The 17,402-nt window shown below is 64.6% G+C and overlaps 10 protein-coding genes across 10 annotated transcripts; 4 read left to right on the forward strand and 6 right to left on the reverse strand.

Annotated features, from left to right (window-relative positions):
- Nucleotides 1-8: 8 nt before the first annotated feature.
- CWH41 (mannosyl-oligosaccharide glucosidase) lies at nucleotides 9-2,249 on the reverse strand (the record flags this gene model as incomplete). The annotated part of the gene is made up of 1 exon (XM_060266156.1): nucleotides 9-2,249. The coding sequence occupies one exon, from the start codon at nucleotides 2,247-2,249 to the stop codon at nucleotides 9-11; it is 2,241 nt and encodes a 746-aa protein (XP_060122139.1).
- A 172-nt stretch (nucleotides 2,250-2,421) lies between these two features.
- On the forward strand, nucleotides 2,422-4,053 carry SMI1 (Cell wall assembly regulator; the record flags this gene model as incomplete). Its single annotated transcript, XM_060266157.1, has 1 exon — nucleotides 2,422-4,053. The coding sequence occupies one exon, from the start codon at nucleotides 2,422-2,424 to the stop codon at nucleotides 4,051-4,053; it is 1,632 nt and encodes a 543-aa protein (XP_060122140.1).
- A 29-nt stretch (nucleotides 4,054-4,082) lies between these two features.
- On the forward strand, nucleotides 4,083-5,999 carry MJAP1_002215 (uncharacterized protein; the record flags this gene model as incomplete). Its single annotated transcript, XM_060266158.1, has 1 exon — nucleotides 4,083-5,999. One exon carries the CDS (start codon nucleotides 4,083-4,085, stop codon nucleotides 5,997-5,999), a length of 1,917 nt encoding a protein of 638 aa, XP_060122141.1.
- A 13-nt stretch (nucleotides 6,000-6,012) lies between these two features.
- Nucleotides 6,013-7,312, reverse strand: MJAP1_002216 (uncharacterized protein; the record flags this gene model as incomplete). Its single annotated transcript, XM_060266159.1, has 2 exons — nucleotides 6,013-6,231; nucleotides 6,254-7,312. 2 exons carry the CDS (start codon nucleotides 7,310-7,312, stop codon nucleotides 6,013-6,015), a joined length of 1,278 nt encoding a protein of 425 aa, XP_060122142.1.
- Nucleotides 7,313-7,463: 151 nt separating this feature from the next.
- Nucleotides 7,464-8,315, reverse strand: PLP2 (Proteolipid protein 2; the record flags this gene model as incomplete). Its single annotated transcript, XM_060266160.1, has 4 exons — nucleotides 7,464-7,624; nucleotides 7,647-7,864; nucleotides 7,888-8,247; nucleotides 8,275-8,315. The coding sequence occupies 4 exons, from the start codon at nucleotides 8,313-8,315 to the stop codon at nucleotides 7,464-7,466; spliced, it is 780 nt and encodes a 259-aa protein (XP_060122143.1).
- Nucleotides 8,316-8,570: 255 nt separating this feature from the next.
- MJAP1_002218 (uncharacterized protein) lies at nucleotides 8,571-9,414 on the forward strand (the record flags this gene model as incomplete). The annotated part of the gene is made up of 3 exons (XM_060266161.1): nucleotides 8,571-8,639; nucleotides 8,688-8,804; nucleotides 8,827-9,414. 3 exons carry the CDS (start codon nucleotides 8,571-8,573, stop codon nucleotides 9,412-9,414), a joined length of 774 nt encoding a protein of 257 aa, XP_060122144.1.
- A 100-nt stretch (nucleotides 9,415-9,514) lies between these two features.
- Nucleotides 9,515-11,607, reverse strand: MJAP1_002219 (uncharacterized protein; the record flags this gene model as incomplete). Its single annotated transcript, XM_060266162.1, has 3 exons — nucleotides 9,515-10,464; nucleotides 10,487-11,356; nucleotides 11,379-11,607. The coding sequence occupies 3 exons, from the start codon at nucleotides 11,605-11,607 to the stop codon at nucleotides 9,515-9,517; spliced, it is 2,049 nt and encodes a 682-aa protein (XP_060122145.1).
- A 34-nt stretch (nucleotides 11,608-11,641) lies between these two features.
- MJAP1_002220 (uncharacterized protein) lies at nucleotides 11,642-12,106 on the forward strand (the record flags this gene model as incomplete). Its single annotated transcript, XM_060266163.1, has 1 exon — nucleotides 11,642-12,106. One exon carries the CDS (start codon nucleotides 11,642-11,644, stop codon nucleotides 12,104-12,106), a length of 465 nt encoding a protein of 154 aa, XP_060122146.1.
- Nucleotides 12,107-12,121: 15 nt separating this feature from the next.
- Nucleotides 12,122-14,618, reverse strand: MJAP1_002221 (uncharacterized protein; the record flags this gene model as incomplete). The annotated part of the gene is made up of 2 exons (XM_060266164.1): nucleotides 12,122-13,313; nucleotides 13,747-14,618. The coding sequence occupies 2 exons, from the start codon at nucleotides 14,616-14,618 to the stop codon at nucleotides 12,122-12,124; spliced, it is 2,064 nt and encodes a 687-aa protein (XP_060122147.1).
- A 562-nt stretch (nucleotides 14,619-15,180) lies between these two features.
- Nucleotides 15,181-17,325, reverse strand: MJAP1_002222 (NAD(+) kinase; the record flags this gene model as incomplete). The annotated part of the gene is made up of 4 exons (XM_060266165.1): nucleotides 15,181-16,464; nucleotides 16,487-16,681; nucleotides 16,704-17,044; nucleotides 17,067-17,325. 4 exons carry the CDS (start codon nucleotides 17,323-17,325, stop codon nucleotides 15,181-15,183), a joined length of 2,079 nt encoding a protein of 692 aa, XP_060122148.1.
- Nucleotides 17,326-17,402: the final 77 nt, after the last annotated feature.

Raw genomic sequence — 17,402 nt, forward strand, 5'->3', positions numbered from 1 at the left:
GCAGCAGGCTACGGATACTGCTCGGCCATGATGAGGACCACCATCGAGGTCCATCCAGCAAAGGGGCGGTTGCGGCGACCGGCGCCGGTCGCCGCGTCGTACTGCTCCCAGGTATACCCCGTCCGCTTGTACTCGTTTAGGACGGTGCGGATCAAGTTTCCGCGGAGCGCAGCGTACAGCTCGCCGGATCGCGTCTGGTACGGCCCGGGAACGGCGGCGTAGGCGTGCAGTGCACGCAGCACGAGATAGTTGATCGGGATCCAGATCGCACTGCGCCAGTAGTCCTCGCCGGTGCCGTACATGGGATGCGCGGCGCTGAGGCTGCGGATGCCGTGCGGCGACCAGAGCTGCGCCTCGTCGCCGAGCATGTCGAGCGTCGCGCCGAGCGCGGGCGCGTCCGGCTCGAGGAGCTCCATGAGCAGCGGAAAGAGGCTCACGTAGCCTTGGTGGCACTCGAGGTACGGCATGTCGTCCTCGTCGACGGACGCGTCGCAGAACATCTGGCGCTCCTCGTCCCAGTGCAGGTCGTAGAGATTCGCCTGGATATCCTCGAGGTGGCGCTCGTACTCCTCGACGTCGTCGTCTATGCCGAGGTGCTGCGCAAAGCGGCGCATTGCCCGCGCAAAGCCGCCCATCCACGCGTGCAGGTCGAGGTGCAGCTCGCCGACGTGCGGCGTCGCGGCACGGGGGTAGTCGTCGAGGCCGCTCGTCAGGACATGCGTCGCAGAGCGGCCGCGCCAGCGATACGCCTCGCGCGACGTCGCGCTGCGGTCCCATTGCTTGATCTGGCCGCGCTGCGTGCGGCGGAACCAGTGGTAGTGCCTGCGCCATGGCTCGTACAGCGACGCGAGGTCGTGCGTCGTGTTGAGCGCGTACGCGGCCTGGCCGCCGACCCCCCCGACGTCCGCCGCATTGTCCAGGCGATCGAGGTAGCCCTCGAGGCCCATGATCAGCGCAGGGGGATTCGCAAACTGGGGGAACTGCACCTGGAACTCTTCCGGGACACGCGAGCGGGCTTCTGCGCCGAGAATCTGCTCGCGGCCGACCCAGCCGTCGTCGTCAATGAGCGACGTCCAGGAAGCAAAGAGGTCCATGCACAGCTCGGGGTCCCATGCGCCAATGTGCGCCTGGTGGAAGCCTTCGTCCCAGTAAAAGCCGCGGGGAAAGAAGGAGCGCGACGGCGTTGCGGTGAGCAGCTCGCGCGTCGGCTCGCGCGTCGGCTCCGCCTTGCTCGGCTCGTGCAGCACGAGGCCATTGTCGTCGAATCCGCGGCGGTCGACGAGGCTCGAGCCGGAAAAGTAGCCGATGCCGCCGACGATCTGCGCAGTGAGCTCGCGCGCAATGTCTACGTCCTCCTTTTCGAACGCATCCAGCCCAAACTTGCGCTGGAACGCGGTTTCATACGCCTCGCGGCGGTGCTGCAGCGCGACCGTGAGCGAGTCCGAGTCGAGGCGCGCGCCCTTGGGCGTTGCGTCCGACTCGAAGAAGATGTCCATCACAAAGTCGCCGCGAAAGGTGCGCTGGAGCGCATAGAGCGTCGCGCCCGCCGGCGCGCGGTCGTCCAGCTGGAAGATGTCGGCCGCGGGCAGCTCCGCCATCTTTTCGCCGCGCGACGCAAGCGCCTGGTAGCGCTCGGTAAACGCGCCCGTGAGGTGATCTTTTGCGCGCCACACTTCGTGGGTCGGCACACGCAGGCCTTCGTAGTGTGCCTCGCCGTCGCCCGTGCGCTCGCCGTGGGGTGCAGCGGTGTGCATGGCAAACGCTCCGAACGCGGGGTGCGTGCCCTTGATGATCGGCCCATCGTCGCCCTGCACCGCGCCGAGCTTGGCGTCGCCCGACTCGCGCCCTACGTAGTACAGCACCGAGAGCTCGGCGGGCTGCGTCGTGTCGAGCACCGTGCCGTTCACCCGCACGGCCCAGCTGCCCGGGTGGTCGTCATAGTCCGTCTTGACAAACGACGTCTCCAAACGATAGTTCAGTCCGTCATCCACAATCTCTTGTATACCGAATGCGCGCCCGTCGTGGTGCGTCCATCGATAGAATCGGACACCGTCGTCGTCCTCGGTCGAGTGCCGCATGCGCTGCAGCTCCGTCGCGTGACGCGTCGAAAAGTACGCAAGGCCGGTGAGCACCGAGTCTGGGAGCGTCGGCCGCAGGCCCAGGTACACCTGTGGCCGGTACGTGCCCCACGACACGTCGCCCGCCGCCGCTACCGCGGCCAGCACCAGCGCCGCTGCCGCCTTCCACATGATCGTCGCCCGTGCGCAGGCGGTGCTTCACGTGCCGTACCACGTGGCATCAAAACGCCGGGTTTGTTGGAACGCGACCAAGGTGATGGTGAACTCGTTCCTCGCGTCGCTGAGCGACTTCTTCGGCGGTGCGCCAGGGAGTTCGAGACACAGGCAAGATATTCAGCGCGATATGCAGCGTGAGTCTGCGTATGCGCAGCCGTACGACCGCGCCGAACCGAGCGCGCTGTCAACCATGTCACTGCCGTCGATGGTCTTTCCCCAGCGCGGCGCGGACGCGCACTCGCTGCCGACGCACATGCGCAAAAGCGGCACGGTGATACGTGCATGGACCCAGATCCTGCGATTCTGTGATACGAGCTACGAGGAGCTGCGCGATACCCTGAACTGGGGCGCGACCGAGCAGGAGGTCGATGCGCTCCAGGCCGGACTGGGCCAGGCGCTTCCCCTTGCGGTGCGCGAGTGGTTGTACTGCTGCAATGGCCAGGAGGTCGAGTCGACCGGCTCGTGCAGCGACGGCCTCTTTTTCGGCCTGCCGTTCCTCACCACCGATGCGATTCTGCGCGAGTGGCAGTTTTGGCGGTACGTCGACAACGATCCACAGTCCGGCGCGAACCCTGGGCTGCGCAAGCGGATGAAGAGCTGCCCCGAGCGCTGGGTGCGCCGCGAGTACTCGTGCCCCGGCTGGATCCCGCTGGTGACCGACCACATGGGCAATTACCTCGGTGTGGACCTCATGCCCGAGCCGAGCGGCGGCGGCGGTGCAGGCCAGGTGATTGTGTTTGGCCGCGACTTTGATACCAAGGTGGTGCTGTACGGCTGCGACGGCCAGGACGGCTGGGCCAAGTTTTTGCAGCTGCTCGCCGACGAGCTCGAAGCCGGGACCTCGTTCCAGCTCGAGCGCCCCGAGGACAGCGACGGCGACGAAGATACGATTGGGTACGAAGGCTACTTTACCGGAGGAACGAGCGGCGCAAAAGGCGGCGGCACCGACCGCGCCGGCGAGCCCAGCGCGGGCTTCTTCCTGGTCGGCGAATACAAAAACTGGCCGGTGCTCGAGTGCTGGGCGGACCGTGCAACACGGCGCTGGGAGGCGGCGGGCATGGCCACCGAGCGCACCGACGCGGAGAGCAGCACGCAGCCGCTCGCTACGCCGACACGGCCAGACGCCCACGCCCCGCCGCTCGGCACGCCGTCGACGCCCAACGCGTCGCTCGACCCGCTCGACCCCCTGCATGTGACGCCGGTCGACATGCCGCTGCCGCAGCACCCGGGCGCGTCTGCCTCGTCGCCCACCGGCTCGCCGCGCCGCCGGGAGCGTCGCGAAAAGGCCGCGCGCCCACGCACGATCCCGGCGCCGCAGCCCCTGCTCGATCTGCCGACCATCGAGGAGGTGCGCGCAATCGAGGCGACCGAGCAGGCGCGCGCGGATGCCCAGCCGCCGAGCCGTATGGGCGCGCTGCGGGACATGGCCGCTTTTTCGCTTGCGCCAGCGTACCGCACCATGCCGCCACGGGGCGCCGCGCCGCAAGGCGAATCCGTCGAGCTTGCCTTTCGCTCGAGCTCCGATGCGGCGCGCGAGGGCTCGCCGGTGCCGCATCATCCGGCCGTCGTCGGCCTGCGTGGCTCGCGCAACCGCACGCTCGCCGACGCGAGCGACGAGGAAAACGCGGCGATGCGCAGCACCGCACGCCTCATCGACGCACATCCGCCGGACCACATTGTAGATTCTCCACGCTCCACGCCGCGCACCGCGCCGAGCGAGCACATCGTCGCGATCGACGAGGGAGTTGTTCCGGCATAGACGAAACGGATGCTTTCCTCCACATTTCCATGGCGCGCTCCAATGCGTCCTTGCCGGGCGCGGCGGGCCCCAGCCTGCCGGGCACGCCGGTGGGGTGGCAGGCCGATGCGCACGAGTGGGATCCGATGCTCGACGACGAGTCGAGCGACGAGGACGACGAGCTGCCGCGCCTCGACTGGCGCGAGGCGTCGCCGGTGCCGTTTCCCTCGCCGCAGCCCGAACGGAGCGAGCGCCAGACGCTCGCGGAGCGCCTGGGCTTTACGCTGGACGGGCGGTGGCCGCAGCTTTCGTCGGGCAACGTGTTCTGGGGCTTTGGGCGCCAGCGCCAGCGGCGGCGGCCGCGCACGCACGGCGAGTACGGCGCACTGGGCGGCGCGCCGCAGCCGGCGTTTAGCCCGTCGGGCGTGCGCATAGCGAGCGACCCAAATGCGCAGAATACAGGGCGCCTGACGCGTATGCACCCGGTGGGGTACCGCAGCAATGTCGCGGCACACGATGTCGACTCGAGCGAGCACCTCGTACTGCCGGTGCCCGCGTCGCCGTCGATGCAGCCGCGGCGCATCTTGGAGCACGCGTTCCGGCCAAGCAGTGCGGCGATCGACGGGGTGCTCGGCAGCTGGGTGCGCCGCAACCTCGTGCTCATCTGGCTGCCGGTGCTCTTGGTGCTCGTGTGGTGCGGCGTGCCGTTTCCCAAGCGCGAGGCGTACGACACCGGTGACGAGACGGACGGCACGACGGGTGACCCCGACGAGGCGTGGGTGAATGCCAACTTTTGGTTCTTCTTGTTCTGGTACTTTGGGTGCTACGTGGCGGTGGCGCTAATCTTTATCACGCAGCTCTTTACGCTGTACCGCCTGAACTGGTGGCCGACGGCGCTGGGTGCCAAGACCTCGTACGCCTTCTTCTGGTCGCTAAGTCTCGTGTGCGGCTACTTGATGCACCTCTTCAACCCCCTGCGCATCCGCGTGCCAGACGACGGCGAGGCGCAGTGGCAGCTCAAGACCGAGTGGGTGTTTCTCGCGTTTGCGACCATGGCCATGCCGGCGTGCGTCTGCTTCATCGGCCTGCGGCGCAAGGGGCGGCAGCGCTACCGCCCGATGCTCACGGATGTGCAGAAACCGTTTGCGACCAGCGACGGATGGCGCATTCCCGCGTCGTACCGCCGCTTTTGTTGGTTCATGCTGACCATGGCGCTGAACCTGCTTACGCTCCTTGCAGGCCAGGGCTATGCGATCCTGTACCTCGAGACGCTGCCGCACACCGGCCTCGACGGCACGCTCTACGTCGCGTTCTGGATGTTTACCGTGCTGGCCCTCAGCGCGGTGACGCAATGGATCATGGCGGAAAAGGTGCGCAGCCGCGCGCTCCTGTTCGTTTTCCGCTACTTTTACTTTATGGTGTACTTTATCTTTTACCGGAACTTGTTTGCGCGCCTGCGCAGCTTTGACCAGTTTGCGCTGATCCAGCTGCTCAGCTCCGCGTGGGTGTGCCTGTGGTACCCGCTGACCATGTCGCCGCTGTGGCTCAAGTTCCTCAACCGATTCAACTCGCGGCAGGTGCCGTGGGAAGAGCATGCGGAAAAGATCAGTCTCTTTTTCTACCTGCGCAACATTGCGCAGCACACCACGATGCTCGCGTTCCTCGGCTGGCTCTCGATCCTGCACTTTGGCATCAACCAGCCCCTGTACCCGTTCTTTGCGTTCGACGACGACGATCCGTACAACTACAAACTCACAATGCTCGGCTCGCTCGTGATCTGGGCCTCGGAGTTTGCCTCGATCTGGGTCACGACGGGCATCTGCTGGCTCTTGTACGGCGTCAACATGGCGCAGGTCGGTCTCGCGGAAATGCGGCTCTACCCCGAGCTCGTGCCGACGTGCGTCTGGACCAGTCTGCACGTCCTGATGAATATGCTCTTCTTCCTCATCCAGCTCAACTTTTCGTAATGTACACTAGCTCCTACAGATAAAGACGCAGCGCTTGCTTGAGATTCGACTCGGCGGGACAGTAGGGACACTTGACGCGGCTCCCACGCGCGATGTGCGTCAGACTGTCGAGACAGAGCACATGGCCACACGGCATCATCATGGGTGGGTTCTCGTCGCTGCTCGTCTCTTTGCTCACGGGGCACAGAAAAGTGCTGTGCAGCTGCAGTTCGGGGGGGAGGGGGATCTCGATCTGGGTTAGACGATAGACGTACCGGAAGCTCGTCGGCTTGGCTCCACTCGTTGCCGCGCTCTTTCATCACTTGCCGCACCTTGTTGATGCGGCCCAGTGCATTGTTCGCGCCGACATCGACACTGGCTTGGAGGGGGCACAGCTGCCCAAGATGCGCGAGCGCACAAAAATCGGCTCGGAACTGCGCCGCAAGCTCGGGGGTGTCGATACGCAGAGCTGACAGCGTGTTCTTGTAGCGCTCGGGCACGTAGCTCAGCAGCGTCCCAGTGTCCGGCGCTTCGTCCAGGGGCACGCCCCGCGCAGAGACGGGGAACTTGGGGAGATACAAAAGCAACGCATAGAGCTGCTGGATCTCGTCGAGGTGCGTCGCAAGGTAGGGCGCAAAGTGCTTGCGGCCATACAAAAAGGCAAGGTGCACATTCGTCGTCGGCTCCGTAGCAAGGCCATGCATCGTGTCGTCACCATAGTGCACGTCGCCTTGCACGATCCCGAGGAACTGGTTCCGCAGCAGATAGTACTCCAGCGCACTGTGGCGCGCACGCAGCGCATCGCCGTGCGCCGACGCCCACGCAAGAATGGGCTGTGTCTGCCCGGTCTCGAGCGCAGAAAAGAGGCGGCACAGCTCGGCAAGCGCCGCCTTCTGGGGCTCGGGGAGTTGCGCGCCAGTCTCTTCCGAAAAGAGCTCGGCAACCTGCGTATGGCCGGCGCGGAGCAGGTAGTCCAGTACAACCGTATCGAGCGCCTGCGTGCACTTTTCGCTGCCAAAGAGACTCGGGTTGATCATATCGTCCAGTGATGTCGGGAATTTCTTGTCGACCGCACGCCATAGCTTGTTCAGCGCAACGTAGTAGTGCCGATTGGACTCGGTCACGTCCGCATGGGCCTGGTCGAGCCGCGTGCTGACGACTTCCAGCAGGGCGTGCAGGTCCGACGAAGGGTCTTTTTGTTGTGCATCGTGGATGCTAGCAATCAGCTTGTCGATCGCCTCGACATTGACATTCGGCTTGACCGTATTGCCATGCGCACCGACGCGGGGGATCCGCTGCCGCACGGCATCGATCCCTTGCTGGACTGCCTCCATGGCAGTGGAGGCGCTCCTGCTCACCTAAGCGTCAGGCCCGTGCGAGGCGCCACGGATCGAAATTGGCCCAATTTGTGCCTAGTGTGCGCTGGCACGAGGCGGGCGGTCAAGGGTCATGGTATACAGAACAGGGTATGTCTATGTGGATCAGCTAGTCCCAGTCGAGATCGTCGTCCTCTTCCTCTTGTGTACGCGCGCTGTTGCGGATGCTCTTGTGCTCGTTCTCGTCCGCCTCGGCCTGGTCGCGCTTGCTCTCCGTGCCCGGCTTCGGGGCGTCGATGGCGCCGGTCGCTGTAAGCAGCAGCTCAATGTCTGGGTCAGTCGGACGACGTACCGCCGAGCTTGGTGTTCATCCCGTCCAGCCCAATCTCGGGACGCAGTCCGACGATCTGACGGCGCAGCTCGCCGGCGCGGTAGATCAGCAGCGTAGGCAGGTTGTGGTCCGGGTAGTTCGGAATACACTGGTCGCCGACAATGCTCACAAACTTCGTCGCGGGGTGCTTCGCGGCTAGCGTGTCGAGGTAGCCCGCAAGCAGCTGGCACGTGTCCAGGCTGGGTCAGCTGCGTCGACGTACCCCGTCTTGTACAGGAAGCAAACGACACCTGTGCCTGCCGCAGCATCCGCCGCGCCCGGCAAGGGCTCCTTGCTCGCCTCAGTCACTTCGCGCGTGTAGTCCGGGCGCGAGATGGGGTAGACGCGGCCGAAGCGCGCCTGCGTGTGCATCGCACTCAGCTCCTTCATGCGCTGGGCACGCAGCTGCAGCAGAATACGCTCCTCGTCCTCGTCCGCATCCTCCAGCTCCTCGTCGAGGTCCTCGACGGTGGCCCGCTTGCGCGCCGCGTCCCTCACCTCTTCCTCGGTCGGGAGCTCGGGCGAAGGTTCGCGTGACGGCGCACGCTCAGGGATGATTCCACGCGCGCGGAGGGCGTCATGGCTAGGTTAATCACGTCCGTGCGCGTACAATTCAGTATCTTCGTTCGGATCCACTGCAACTTGCGCCATCGTCGTTGTCACGGCCACGCGGCAGGCCCCCTTATTGGAATGATCGATCGGCCGAGCGGCCAGTCAGAGCTCGTGCGTCTCCGCCATCGGCTCCGGTGATGCGCACGTGCGTTCCCCGAGCTCAATTAGGCCTACACGTGGGCAGCTCGTTTGGCGTAGAGTTTCCCTGAGCACGGGTGGCGCGAAAAGGTTGAGAGCTCGGCAGGGAAATAAATCTGCGGCCGCTTCAGGGGCACCCTTACCTTTTCATTCACTATGTTTGCGCCCGCCAAGATCATCACCCCCGAGAACATCGGCACTATCGAGCTGTTCGGCACTGGTCTGGTACGTCTCTCTATGCAAGCCTGCTAATCCTAGTCGACCAATGTGCAGGCTGTCATGATTGCGCTCAAGGAGCTCAACATTAAGTACATCCACAAGGCCTCGATGCCTGAGTCGGCTGAGCTCTACGAGTTCTCGCCGTTCGGCACCATCCCCGTCCTGGTCCACGTACGTCCCTCTACTAACGCAGCGCCCCAACGCCATCTACTCGGCTCGCGACAGGATTGCGCTGTTCGAGACTCTCGCCATTGCTCGCTACCTTGACGAGATCCTCTCCTCGAAGGACGTGGAGGACCCCTCGCACCGCACCCTCTTCCCTCCTCCCATCGGCTCTCACGAGCGCAACTACGCTGATGTCGCTCTCTCGCGCGTCGAGATTGACCAGATTAGCGCCCTGATCGTGACCCGCGTCCAGCCGATCGTCGAGGACCGCTACGTGAAGCCCTTCTTTGCGCTCCGCAACAACGGCGCCAGCAAGGAGGACATCTCCGCTGCCCTCTTGGACTCGTTCCAGGCTGCTGAGGAGATCTTTGTGCTCCTCGAGCGCGTGATCGCCAACACCCAGGAGCAGCTCAAGCTCTCGAACCCCCCGTTCATCTTCGGCAACCTCAGTTGGGCTGACGTTTTCCTCTTCCCCGTCGCCCGCGACTTCAAGGCGACCAACCCCGACCTGTTCACCGCCTCGCGCCTCCCTTGGCTCTCGGGCTGGTTCAGCCGCTTCGAGCAGCGCCCCAGCGCCCAGGCCACTCTCCCCACCAGCTTTGCTGCCTCTAAGTAATCGCAAGCTCTGGCATGGGCTATCCCCGGTCGTCCTATTTTGTCTTGGTTCATGTGAATAGCTATTTTTCATTTGGCTATGCACGCAATTATATAAAATTTTAGGTTGACGGCGCTGACGCTGCCGCGCTGGGCGTAAGTAGATCGCGTGCACGCGCCACCACCCGGCCCACGTCCTGCTGCACCCGCGCTTCGCACTGTTCAAGGGGGATCTGCACGGCCTGCGCCAAGACTCTGCGATCGTCGCTGGTGGGGGCGAGCGACAAAATTTGAAGCAGACTGCAGGCATTGCCCACCACCTGCGGCGGCATCGATTCGAGCACATAGACCAGCGCCTCGACACCGGACGTAAAGGGCGCGTCCTGCCCGACATCCGTAGGCACAACGACGTGCACCGTGACACATCGCAGCGCGATTTCCGCAGCGGCTTTTGAAGTGCTGCTCGCCAAGGTCAGCGCAAGGAGGCTGTCGCTGACCAGCACCGCGTATTTTCGCCCAAAACGCAGCAGATCGACCAGCGCGGAAAAGACGGGCTCGGTTTGCAGATCCGCCCGGGCCTTTTCAAGGGCCCCAGACAGCTCCTGCTCGGACGCTTGGGCGTCGGCCGCAAGGCGCGGCACGTCGTTCGCCCGCGCGGACCACAGCGTACGGATGAGCGAGACATAGATCCGAGCAATTTCTAACCGCAGCGAAACTTGGTCGGTGCGCATGCGGAGCGCCTCGAGCGCCTCGAGGGGTGACTCGGCGCTCGGCCAGGCGCCAAGCAGGCCGAGCGCGGCGAGCGGCACAGTCACCGAATTGGCCAGGTGCTTCAGCAGGCCGACAACGCCGTGCTGCAGCGGCTGGACCATGTCGCGCTCGCGCGACAAGAGGGGAAGGAGCAGCGGCACTACGCCCGCAGCGACGATCGGCGCCTTGTTCGGCACGGGAATCGCCAGGTTTTTCAAGAGGCCGACGGCCGCGTGCGCGAGGCGGATATTGTCGGCAGCAAGGTGGCGCACCACCCCATCTAGGAGGCCAGGCGTGCTTCCAAGCGCCTCAGTGCGCGGCGCTGCGTTAGTGGGTCGACGTACCATCTCGGGCCAAGTTGCCCAGCGCAAGCATCGCACACGAGGCGGTCGGTGCCTCGGACGAGTGCACCGCCACGACCAGGGCCTCAACGAACCAGCTGGGGGCGATCGATGCACCCTGCAACGGGCACAGCTTGTCGAGGTTTGCGTCCTCGGCCGCAGCAGCGACAATGACATGCGCAGCACCGGCAGGAAGCTGCGCCAGGACCGCCTCGGTGCGCTGCAGCTCCTCCTCCTCTAGCAGCCCTTTCCAATCGGAAGGGAGGCGCGGCGGGTGCGTCACAATCTGGACGAAGGTGCGCAGCGGCTCGTCGTCCGGCGTGACGACTGCCGATGCGAACGAGGGCGCGGCGCGTTCCAGCAGCACAGCGATACTCTCGAGCATGCTCAGCTCGTTTTCAGCGAGGTCTGCGGCGGTGGCAACCGTCTCTGGGGGAATCACCGCGTCAGACGCCGCATAGACCGCCTGCAGAGGGCGCAGGAGCGCCTTGACTGCGTCGGGCATCCATTCCTGGTCTACCTGCTCGTCATCCTCCTCGAGGATATCGTGCACCAGCCGCAGTCCCCACTCTGCGGCCGTTGCGCCGAGTGTCTGGTGCTCGACCCACGTTTCCAGGTCGCCCGACTGGCGCATCCATGCGCCGAACACATAGAGTCCCGGGCACGTCGCAAGGGTGCACACTCTTGGCGGCACATGAGCCTCGCGCATCGCTTTCTTTGCAGGCGCATAGTCCATCTGAATATTGAGCAGCGCGCCGAGCGCCGTGAGGGCCCTTTGACGGTCGGCCTGCGTCAGCGATGCGCTGGCTGCTGGCAATGCGCCCAGCACCGCCGGGACCGCGCCCAGCTCAAGGAGATGTTTGCGATTCGCCTCTGTATTAACCAAGCGACCTACCGTGGTCAATGCACAAGTTGGCGAGCACACGCAACGCCGCCGTCGACGTCGCGTGGTCGGTCAGTACTTCGACGCAGAGCGACGCCAGCTGCGTCTTGCCTAGCTCTGTGCGAAGCCTGCTACTCCGCAATTCATCTGCAATCGCGTCCAGTGCTGCCACAGGGCTCGCCTCGCGTTCGTGCACGCCGTATTCCTGCGCAAGCGCGACAAGGTCCGACGCTCCGGCCATGGTGGCGTACGTTTTTCTCCACCTCCACAACACGATGGCAGCCGCTGCGGAGCAAGAGGCGCTGAAGCGCTTTTTTCAGGCGACGCAGTATGCGGTCGTCGGCGCGAGTGCGGACCGCAGCAAGTTTGGCAACAAGGTATTCCGCTGGTACCAGAACTACAATTTGCCCGTCACGCCCGTGCACCCCAAATCGTCGAGCATTGAAGGTGTGCCCGCCGTGAAAGAGCTGGGCGAGGTGATGGACTATGCCGCGAACCCTGTCGAGGCGCGTACGTCCGTGTCGGTGATCACGCCGCCTGCAATTACGCTCGACCTCCTTAAGGGCCACATGAGCGACGAGCGCATCGTTGCGTTCTGGCTGCAGCCTGGCGCGGCCGACGGTCCGGTGGTGCAGTGGATCCGGAGCCAGCCCGAGGAGGTGCAGGGTCGCATCGTCTACTCCGGCCCCTGCATTTTGGTGAGTGGCGAGCAGCTTGGTCGGCACAACGGGCGGTTATAGTCAATTACGTACATTCTACGACTCATTCGCGACCCGGAGCGTGCCATTGTTACGCCACAGCTTGTTGCTCAGCTCCTGCTCCTCTGCCGAGTCCTGCATGTTGCTCTCAGAGCGCAGGAGCGAAGGGCGCGCGGGCGCTGCGGCCGCGCCCGGCTCCGGCGCCTCCTCCTCGGTGCTCTCCGTAAAGAGCTTCCGGGGCGGCAGCCACATGTAGGCCGACGACGGCGACTGCAGGTCGGCCGCGTTGCTGTCCTTGCGCGAGAGCGAGTCCGTGTTCAGGCGGGGCAGCGACTCGCGCGCAGGCGCATTGGCGAGGGTCTGTGTGGAAATAGCCGGCGCAGCACTCGACGGAGGCGCAGTCGCAAACGTGTCGGCATCGGCGGCGTGCTGCTGCGCGCCCGAAGTGGTATCAATCTCGCCAAGCATCTCGGTGGGTGCGGCGGCGGCGTACGCGTCACTGGACGCTACAGGCACTTGCGTCGTGGGCACAGGTTCTTCTGCATCCATGTTTTCGTAGTGCGATACATGCACAGCCGGCGCGGCCAGATTGGTGTGTGTAGAGACGTCGGCGAGTGGCGCCTCGTCCTGGAACTGGCTCATCTGGCGCGCGGCCGGGCCCGGCTGGAAATCGGGCCAGGCCACCGGGTCGTGCTGCGTCGAGTCGCGCGGCGTCTTTTGCATGCTGGGCCGCACACCCATCTCCATATCGTCGTAGTGGTGGTGCACCGGCGAGGCAAAGTAAGGGTCGCTGCCGGCGCCGCCCAGCGAGGGCTGGCCGCTGTTGGATGCGTGCATCGCCATCCCGCCCGGGCTCCACGGCTCGTCGATAGCCTGCGCAGGGCGCATGCGCGTACGGCGGTCGACGCCACCGCCGCCGATGCCCGCCTCGGCGTAGGCCGAGTCCAGGGCGCGTGTCGCGCGCTGGTTGCGCATGCGACGCAGCAAGAGATAGGCGAGCAGGACGAGCAGGAGAAGTCCGACAACACCGCCCACGACGCCACCCGCGACCGGTCCGGCCGGCGTGTGCTTCTGCTCCTCAACCGGGGGCATTGGCGTGGGCGACGGGGCCGGCGCGGTGGACGTCACCTGCTGGGTGATGACCACTTCCGAGCCCGGCCGGGACTTGGTCGTGGTCTGGCCCGCGGTCACGACCGATACTGATTGCTGGCGCCGGATGAACTGGGACGTGTTTGGCGTGGCATACGCTCTCGCAGACAACCCCTCTCTACGCGCTCTCGGCTCCATCGTGAGGGAAGACACATTGAGCGTCGGCGTGGCCCTTAATTGGCGCGTCAGCCTGCATCGCCCGATCGGCCTCGTGCGGCGAAAATCGGCAGGCGGCTTGGCAGGCAAGGAGCATGCAGCTGCGCGGAGTTGCGCCGGACAAACGGGGTTCGCGCGTCGTGGATTCGTGACAGATCTATCGTAGCTACGTAGCCTTCCCTGGCGAGCTCGGAATATCTGGCAAGCTCGTCATGCTGTGGCTTTTCTGGTGGCGGCGCAAGTTGGAGTGCACGCTGAAGCACCGGCCGCATCCAGGGCGGTCACAGCGATAAGGCTTCTCTCCTGTGTGAGAGTGGATGTGTGTGCGCAGACTTGATGGGCGAGAGAAGCGTTTACCGCACCAGCTGCATTCGAACTTGCCGCTTCCGTTGGTCGTCGCGGCGCCGGCGCCGCGGGGCTTGTTCCATTTTGGGGTGACGGGTGGGGTGGGGCCGCGGTGCCCCTCGGGGCTGGGGCCGCCCGTTATCGACTCCTTCTGCTCGGGCGACTCACTGAGCGAGTGTGCTGAGCCCATGCTGGGAAGCGACGTGCCGGGCGCGCCATCGACCAGCGGCGGCGCGTCGAGCATAGAGGCCACAGACATAGCGGAGCTAGGCTCGTCCAGACGAAGGGGAAGTTCCCCAACCTCGGGTCCGGGCGTACGGGGGCATCCTTCCGATGCTGAAATAGAGTAGGAGGAGTGGCTGCGCGACATGGGCCGCGGGGGGGGATCGCTGTGGGGATGCTCGACCGAACCATTGAGATCGGTCGGCGGAAAATAGCCCCCCAGAGGTTCCGAGTGCGGCGCTTTCATCGCCGCGGCAGGCTCGTACCTCGAATCAATGATCCGCGACTCACGCATATCCGCCCGCGGAAAGGTGTAAGTCGCAAATTTCGTACGTTCCGTACGCAGGGTCTTGAGCGGCATCATGCCGAGCGGCGGCTTCCCGTGCACAAAGCGATCCGCGCTTGAAGTGCGCACCATAAAGGGAGGCGGCGGCATCTCGATCTCGGTCTGCATCTCCCACGAGCGGCGCTTGCGGCGGTTCGCTGCATCTTCAAGCAGCGGCGGCTCGCCTTGCTCGTCTTCCATACGCAGGCGATGCAGGATCGCCGGTAGCGCCGCACACGCCGATCCCGGCGAGTGCGACAGGGGAGGGAGACTGATCGATTCAGAGCGGGAGACATGGCCATGGCCACCTAGACCCCGCTGGCCCCCGTGGGGCGGTGCAGCGCCGTGCGGCGACATCGCCGCCATCGGCTCTGCGGTGATCCGCGGCGCCGACGAGGAGAGGGAATAGGGCGACGGGGAGACATCCGAGTGGTGATCTCGGGCGAGGTACGTGTCTGGAGACGACGGAAGGATGCCTACGCCGAACAAGTCGCGGATTCCAGGGAGTTCATTACGGTGAGATGGTGTGCGTGAGTAGCGTCCGCTCGGTGAGGACGTGACCCGCCGGTGACGGGAAGCATGATCCACAGGCATCTTAGTGCTGCTTCACAAACATCGCCTGTGGATGTGCGGAAAGAGATGTGCAACGCAAAATACACCGACAATCACCCCCGCGCAGGATTCGGTGGCAAGGGCGCCACTCGCTGCACAGCACGCGGAATTATGATGCGCCGCGCCCCCCCGCGCCACAGCCCAGCGGGCGCCGCCCTAATTTGGTCCGTGCGCAAAAAACGCGCAGTGCGACTGGGTTATTTCTGGCGGGGTCCGAGGTGCATGCAGATCGGCATGCAAGGCACTATTCGAGCCAACCGGCGTTTCAAGTTTTACACAGGGAGCACAAGCCTGCGCGGAACACGAACTACGGTGCGTCGGACTCCTCCGAGTCGTCCGTGTCGTCATGGCCGTACACCACAATCGCCTGCGGACACTGACTGTCGGAAGAATGCGTAGGGGCCATTGCCACATCGGGGGAGGGCTGCGCCTTGGTGTCCCCCGATTTTAGGGCATCCTGTAGACGGAAATCGACCGCCGCCAAATGGCGCCGGCTAAGCGGACTCGGGGCGTGAGGGGGTCCCGCGGAACCAAAACGGTCAGGCGTAAAAGCATCCGGAGGCAGCGATGCGGGGGTTTCTGCGACTTTGCTGGTCGACGATGACATGCTCGTCATGGGCTGCACCGCCGACATGAACTCGCGCTGGATCGCGGAGTTGGACGTCGGCGTGGCGCCGGACGCCAGCGACTGATCCCACGTATTCACGCGCGATCCCGTCGTCGAGTGGTCGTCAATATCAAAATCCTCCGGCACGTCGTTCTCGCTGTCGCTGCTGGAGGAGGGCGACGGGGACCGCCGGTCGTCTTCCTCGGCGACCGGTATGCGGTCGACGCTCTGCCGCGGCGCCGACGCCTTGTTCTCGGCACCGCGCGCTGCGGGCACGTTCTCCTCGACCATCACGAAACTCTTTTGCTTTTGACGCTGGTTCCAGTTGAGCGTGCGCGAAACCGAGTCGAACCACGGACTCGGCTGGTCCTCGGGCATGACCGTGGGGAAGGGGTAGGGCGACGCAGTGACCTTGATGTGGTCGCCGCGCTGGATCTCGATGCGCCCCCGGCCGTCGAACGACGCCCATGCGTTGCTCCGGGAGTGGTAGGGCACAGAAATACGCAGCTCCATGCTGTCCGGCAGCAGCATCGGCCGGAAGGATAGCGTGTGGGGACAGATGGGGGTGATCAGAATCGCAGGGATTTCGGGGTGGACCAACGAGCCGCCCGCAGAAAGGGAATAGGCGGTGGACCCGGTGGGTGTAGAGATACACAGACCGTCGGCCTGCGAGGTCGTGAGGTGGTTGTTGTCCGCAAACACCTCGAGCATGCTCACAAACGGACTCGGCCCACGGTCCACGACGAGGTCGTTGAGAATCTCAAACGTCTCGACCGGGCGCGTGCCAAAGCAGTGGACCACTTTGTCCTTGTGCGGCCGCGTGTTGGACGTGTCGGCCGGCCCCTCGCGCGCGGTCGGCGCGACTTCAATTGCGTGCCAGCCGTCCTCTTCAATGTTGCGCATAATAATCTCGCCCGTGTCGCGCGACTTGATCGCCTTGCGGCGGTACCGGCTCGCACCGGGGTCGCTCGGGGGGATGGCACGCTGGGTCAGTTGGGCAACGTACATAAACCGTAGCGCGGAAGCGCATACGCATATTCAGCCGCACGCCATTCTGCACGGCGGATCCCAGCGAGGTCTTGTACTCGTCAAAGTTGAACGGCGTCAAAAAGCCCAGCGACCCGAGCGAGAAGGGGATCACGGGCGGGACGTTGGTCTGAAAGAGCCACGAACAAAAGAGAACCGTGCCGTCGCCGCCGAGCTGCATAAGTCGCACAACGTACCGTCACCACAAAGTCGAACAGGTGCGGCGCAGAGCAGCACAGGTCTGCGGTCCAGTACCGCAGCTGCCCTTCGCCGGCCATATTGCGCCCCTCGGGCATGCGCCGCTGCGGCCTAATCGGCTCAAAGATCTCGGGGTGCTCGGCCTGCATGCGTGCGACGTCGAAGCGCTTCGAGTGCCGCAGCTGCGCGTCGACATACACAATCAATCCCCGGTCGTTGTTTTCACGCGGTATCGTCATGAGCCAGATCGCCATCTCGCGCGTCAGGCTCACCAAATGGTTGTCGCGCGCTTTGGTAATGATCAATACGCTCTCGACATTCGAATGGACACGCGCACGCACTGTGTCAGAAAAACGACGTACCGAGTTGCTTGCTCATCTCGCGCACACCCACCGCCGTCTGGGCAAGCTGGTTGGTAATGCTCCGCAGGCGCCCGTCGGACGCCGCCGCTTCCTCGTCGAGCTGCTGCTCGGCGCTCGAAGCGGCGCTCTCGCCATCCTGCTGCGTGATCTCAGGCTTGCTCAAGTGGAACGACTGCCGGCTGCGTTCGTACACGCCATTCAGCGAAGGAGGCTGCTGCGGAGTGTACTCCGCATCCTCGTCCGGCTGGGCCGCCGACATGCTCGCACGATCGTTCGAGGAGGCCCGATGTGGGGAAATATGCAATTATGTGCGCACGAGACACCGTGTCCTAGCGA

This window comes from Malassezia japonica, chromosome 3 (assembly GCF_029542785.1).
Source record: "Malassezia japonica chromosome 3, complete sequence".
NCBI lineage: Eukaryota > Fungi > Basidiomycota > Malasseziomycetes > Malasseziales > Malasseziaceae > Malassezia > Malassezia japonica.